General features: G+C 41.4%; 1 protein-coding gene across 5 annotated transcripts in view; it reads right to left on the reverse strand.

Moving 5' to 3' along the window:
• Positions 1–1864, reverse strand: part of actn1 (actinin, alpha 1) — a 104762-nt gene extending 102898 nt beyond the window's left edge. For 2 of the 5 annotated variants that reach the window (XM_057860355.1, XM_057860352.1), the window contains exon 1: positions 1495–1862. In XM_057860355.1, the coding sequence (XP_057716338.1) occupies positions 1495–1593 (99 nt within the window). In that variant the 5' untranslated portion in view covers positions 1594–1862. Of the gene's footprint in view, positions 1–1494 lie in introns of all 5 variants that reach the window. The other 3 variants (XM_057860353.1, XM_057860356.1, XM_057860354.1) reach the window with 3 other exon arrangements.
• Between the last annotated feature and the right edge of the window lie 4136 nt (positions 1865–6000).

Raw genomic sequence — 6000 nt, forward strand, 5'->3', positions numbered from 1 at the left:
TTACTAAAGCACATGAAGTACTCCATGGTTGAAAAGTCACAATTCATAAATTTTAGCCCCTACAAGCCAATTGGTGGATATTTTCAATTGAAATTTTTCAGATGATTGGAAAAAACAGTTCCCGAGTAAATATTAAATAGCAGATATGTTGGGGGGATCAGGTTATTTTGTGGTTTTAACAAAATTTTAATGGCCGATACAAAGAACTCTTACAAAAGGGTTTTCATTCCTCAACAAAAGCGAGGGGCACTCTGAGAAACCAGACCACCGCCTAAGCAGCCAAATTCAAAGCATCGCCATATTTGGTAGAGTAGCCGCTCAACCTTTGCCCTGATGCTCCAAAATGTCATCACTCTCTCATCTCACTGTATCACCTAAACAGCAAATTTGAGTTAAATAGGCTGACCAGTTATCAAGTTATCGCGAAATTCCTTTTCTGACCTCTGTGACCTTTAACCTCATTAGCCCAAATGCCATCACCTCTTCCGTTTCACAATACAAATATATCATGCAGGTTTGGTGTTAGTAATTCTTGAGTTATCTGAACATAAACATACAGACATACGGAACCGAATGCATAACCTCTGCCTTCCGTAGGTTTCTCCATAAATTATAATTTTCAAAATTCTGGGTGTATTGTACTCCGGTTCAAAAAGCCACAACACCCAGCATTTTGACAATGTCATTTTGGGGAAATTTTGTCAAGCTGCTACTTGAATCACTGTTGTAATGTATGAGCACAGGATGTGACTAACAGCAGGTGTACATGGCACTTTTGAAATTCTAAAGACTTTGAAATTACGACAGTTTCCAGTTAGGATTTGAAGCCAGGGCTAAGGTTTGTAATTAGGGTTTCAAGTCAGTGTCAAATTTTCAGACAGGCGTGTGAAGGCAAAGTTACTTTCAAACTTGTTTTACGGTTTCACACATGCATTCAGTATTGAAACAAGGGCTTTGAGTTATTGTTTCATGCCTGCTTAAGGGTTTTTAAATTAGTGTCCCGAGGCAATTTTAGGCTTTAAAATGTCTCAGAGCGAATTGTCAGGGATTTAAGCAAGTGTTCGGGTTTCAAATTGGGCTCTAAAGCCAAGGTTTTGTATACAATTTTAGACTTGATTTGGGCTTCAAGATCAAGTTAGGATTGGAAGCAAAAGATTTGAAATTATTGCATTGGAGCCCAAATAAAAAATTTTTAAAAATCAATTAAATATTATTCTTAAAATTACTACTTAAAAATTGGAGATGAGTACACCAACATAAGTGTTGAAAACCAAGATTAGGGTTTCAAATTGTGGGTTGACGTCAAATATTGGCTTTCACGACAGGGTTACGGTTCCAAATTGGGGTGTCAAACCTGGTCTGATTGCTTGAAATTGCGGTTTCGAGCCAGTGTTAGGGTGTCAAAATAGGGTTTTAAGTCTAAGTGAAGAAGAAGGGTGAGTTTGGCGGGCGTGTGCTTGTAAACCCGGAAATGAGGCAGTAAGATCTCCTCACCTTTCGCTGTTGCTTCTCCCAGGCGGGGTCCAGCAGCAGGTCCCTGTCCCAGTCGTCCTCCTGCTGCATGTACATCTGCTCTCCGTCGTAAGGATCCATAGCGTGAGATGAGCGCCAAACAGCGTCTGCCTCGGCTTTTCTTCCCCCGTGTGTGTGCGTGTGTCCGCCGGCTGCCTCTCCTCAGCCCGCTTCTTCTCCTCCTCCTCAAGATTCGACGGTCCGCCTTTGGCTTCCCCCTCTCTCTCTTTCTGTCTCGCTCCCTCTCTCTCTTTGCGTAACTCCTGTACCTCGGCGCAGAGGTTCCCCCGAGGGAGGCTTCATACGAGGCAGGTCGACTTTAAAAAAAAAAAAAAAAAAAAAAAAGAGAGAGAGAGAGAGGAGAGAGAACGAGGGAGATAGAAACTTTGCGACAGACGAATCGAATCGATAGCTGCAGAGGGGGAATTTGATTGGACGCAACGGAGATGCGAGTCCGCCCTCTCTCCACGCCAATTGGTCGACGCGGCTGTCGTCCATAAGGCTTTCAACTCATGCCCCGCCCAATCTTGACTCCCAAGTGTGATTGACAGGCGACTTTAGGCTAATTAGCCGAACAGGAGTGATTTAACCCTTTATGGGGCAAGTGACTATTTTGAGTAGGTTAACACTATAAAGAACTGGCGTGCGCATACATGGACATCATATTTTGAGTCGGGTTGGCCACCCACAAGATTAAAATTTGGCACAGTGATCCCTCTTTTTTTCGCGGTTAATGGGGGGGGGACCAAACCACCCTCTGCCCCGCGAAAATGGAAAATCCGCGAAGGTGGAGTTTATTTACTTTTTTTTTTTATGTGGGGGGGGGCGTATTCAATGTACCTATTCAAATTTAACATCATTGCAAAGAGATACAGTACGTATAACACATGTTTTCCCCTTTTTCCCTAAAGTATAATTTAAAAAAATGAAAAAAACAAACACAAAATAAGCCCTTATACAGTATACATATGGTGTATGGCAGGCATGTCCAAAGTCCGGCCCAGGGACCAAATGCGGCCCGTGGTCAAATTTTATCCGGCCGCCAGCCTCTGTCATAAAATCAATAACATCTGGCCCGCACACAGACTTAATAAATTGGTAAACAGTACTGCAACCAGCATATGAAGTAGCTTACACACGAAAGGCTGCTCCTCATTTACCTACTAAAAGGCAGCAGCACTTTAACCCTTTATTGCCAAATGTATCACATTTGATAAACCTAAAATTTCCTTATGTTCAGACTAATTTAGAATTTTGACATTTCTTTTTTGAAAAAAAAAAAAAAAAAAAAGATAGATGCAAGTCAACACATGCATCTGCAGGTTCCATAAGAAAAAAACATGATTTAGCATGGGTTATAGATATTAGAGCGCTTATTACACATATTTATTCTGACTTTTCTTTTCACAAATTTGAAAAAAAGGTTTCATTAGGACCTTATTTTTCAAATTTTGGGATTCTTTGATAATTGTTTCATGTTGCAGGTATTTAAGGGCTAAGCAACATTACTCCATGTGACCCTCTACTTCCAATTTTCTAAAATGGCGACAATCAACAAAAAAAAGTTGACTGTGACGGCCGACACTTCAAGGATAGGTGGAAATTGGACTATTTCTTCACTAAAATACGCAACAACTGTGTCTTGCCTCATTTGCAAAGAGACAGTCGCTGTTTTTAAAGATTTCAATGTGAGGCGATATTACCAAACAAGACACGCTGACATGTATGACAAGATTACAGGGAAGATACGCAGCGAGAAATTGAAGCAACCTAAAGCTAGTTTAATCTCACAGCAGTTGTATTTTGCAAGAGCCCGAGAGTCGAAAGAGAACGCCGCAAAGGCTAGTTGCGAGATTGTTGAAATTATTCATAAAAAAAATAATAAAGCAAATGTGACACACTGAATGGCTTGCTAAATTTTGCTTAAATATATTGTTCTACGTAAAGTTCGTCAGCCAAGGTCGGCCCCCCCACATTTTTACCACACCAAATCTGGCCCCCTTTGCAAAAAGTTTGGACACCCCTGGTGTATGATATATTTTATGGTATATTTGGTATATTTTAATAGATGGTTGCAGTTTCACTGCAAGTGTCATTATCATTATGATATACTGAGATACTGTATATATAAAATAAAACAATAATTTGTACTTGTATGCATGCATATATCTTAACATTTTGAAATAAAATACTGTCTTTATTTTTTTAATTGAAAAAAAATCTGCGATGGACTGAGCACACGAAGTTTGAAGCGCGAATTAGCAGGGGATCACTATATGTATACAGTTCTGATCAGACTTTTTCAACTCTTACTGCTGTATAGTACGGAGCCCCCCGGGTGCCAGGATAGAAAAAATAAAAAAATCATAGCTAATCTGTACCCACAGTTTACTAATCTGTGGGTACAGTTTAGTAATCTGTACCCACAGTTTACTAATCTGCACCCACAGATTACTAATCTGCACCCACAGATTACTAATCTGTACCCACAGTTTACTAAACTGTACCCACAGATTACTAAACTGTGCCCACAGATTACTAAACTGTGCCCACAGTTTACTAATCTGTACCCACAGTTTAGCAATGACCCGGAAACAGTAGTCACCAATGTTTGGCGGGGACTCCGAGTCCAAACGCCGAGGGACCGACCGAGCAAGCATCTGCACCATTTGCCCTCAGCGAACAAAGGGGTTTTAAAAGGTAACTATTGCACGTTTTCTTTGGTAGGCGTCTTTAAGGTGTCATCAGTCAAAATGGCATGTTGTTTTTGCACGTTTTCTGTGCTGCTGTCATGTCCGTGCGTGCTTAATTCAAGTAGTGTTCATTTGTCAGTTAGCTATTTTTAGTAGCCGCATTAGCGGCTACTAACACACAACATGCCATATTGATTGATGACACCTGAAAATGTAGACGGCTACCAAAGAAAATGTGCCATAGTTACCTTTTAAAACCTCTTTGTTTGTCGAGGGCAAAAGGTGCAGGTGCTTGCTCGGTTGGTCCCTCGGCGTTTGGAGTCCCCGCCAAACATTGGTGACTACAGTTTCCAGGTCATTGCTAAACTGTGGGTACAGATTAGTAATCTGTGGGTACAGTTTAGTAAACTGTGGGTACAGTTTAGTAATCTGTGGGTACAGTTTAGTATTCTGTGGGTGCAGATTAGTAAACTGTGGGTACAGTTTAATAAACTGTGGGTACAGATTGGTAAACTGTGGGTACAGTTTTAGTAATCTGTGGGTACAGATTGCTAAACTGTGGGTACAGTTTAGTAAACTGTGGGTACAGATTTGTAAACTGTGGGTACAAATTGGCTATGATTTAAAAAAAACAATTCTACCCTGGCACCCGGGGGGCTCCGTAGGATGGTGTTGTGAGAGGTCTGAAGTCGATTTTGATCTAATTCATAAACAGATCAAATCAGTGGCGGAAGTGTGAACAGGGCACAGGTGCGATGAGCATAAATGGGACCTCCCAAGTGGACTGTCCGACAGGAGGGGGGGGTGCGAGTGGACAAATATCATCTTACCTTTCTGTTTGACCCTGCTCTCGCCCAACCATGCCCATTCTACGCCCGCAAACCGGGCCTCCTGGGTGCATTCGCACCCCCTTAAGTTCTGCCCCTCGATCAAATAACAACTCAAGCATAATATAGACATATGTAATTGTCGAATTCACAAGTTATAATTTGAACTGATCATGAATAAAATAAAACAATTACTTCCAGAAAGGGGATGAGGATGCCAGGTCTCAATTATAGATGGATAGTTAGATAGATAGATACACTGCTGGTCGAAAGTATTGGTACCCCAGCAATTCTGTCAGATAATGCTTAATTTCTCCCAGAAAATGATTGCAATTGCAAATGCTTTGGGAATAATATCTTCATTTATTTTTCTTGCAATGAAAAAAACACAAAAGAGAATGGGGGGAAAAAATCATTACCATTTTAAACAAAACTCCAAAACTGGGCCCAACAAAAGTATTGGCACCCTCAGCCTAATACTTGGTAGTACGACTTTTAGACGAAAAAAACTGCGAACAACCGCTTCCGGTATCCATCAATGAATTTCTTACAATGCTCTTCTTCCTTGGCTAACTGCCCCAGGTCTCTGAGATTTGAAGGGTGCCTTCTCTAAACTGCCATTTTCAGATCTCTCCACAGGTGTTCTATGGGATTCAGTTCTGAACTGATTGCTGGCCAATTTAGAAGTCTCCAGTGCTTTCTCTCAAACCATTTTCTAGTGCTTTTTGGAGTGTGTTTTGGGTCATTGTCCTGCTGGAAGACCCATGACCTCTGAGGGAGACCCAGCTTCCTCACACTGGGCCCTACATTATGCTGCAAAATTTGTTGGTAGTGTTTGGACTTCATAATGCCATGCACACGGTCAAGCAGTCCAGTGCCAGAGGAAGCAGAGCAACCCCAAAACATCAGGGACCCTCTGCAATGTTTGACTGTAAACTTTATGTTGATGCCTTTTCCCAAAAAGCTCT

Source organism: Corythoichthys intestinalis, chromosome 15 (genome assembly GCF_030265065.1).
Source record: "Corythoichthys intestinalis isolate RoL2023-P3 chromosome 15, ASM3026506v1, whole genome shotgun sequence".
Lineage (NCBI taxonomy): Eukaryota > Metazoa > Chordata > Actinopteri > Syngnathiformes > Syngnathidae > Corythoichthys > Corythoichthys intestinalis.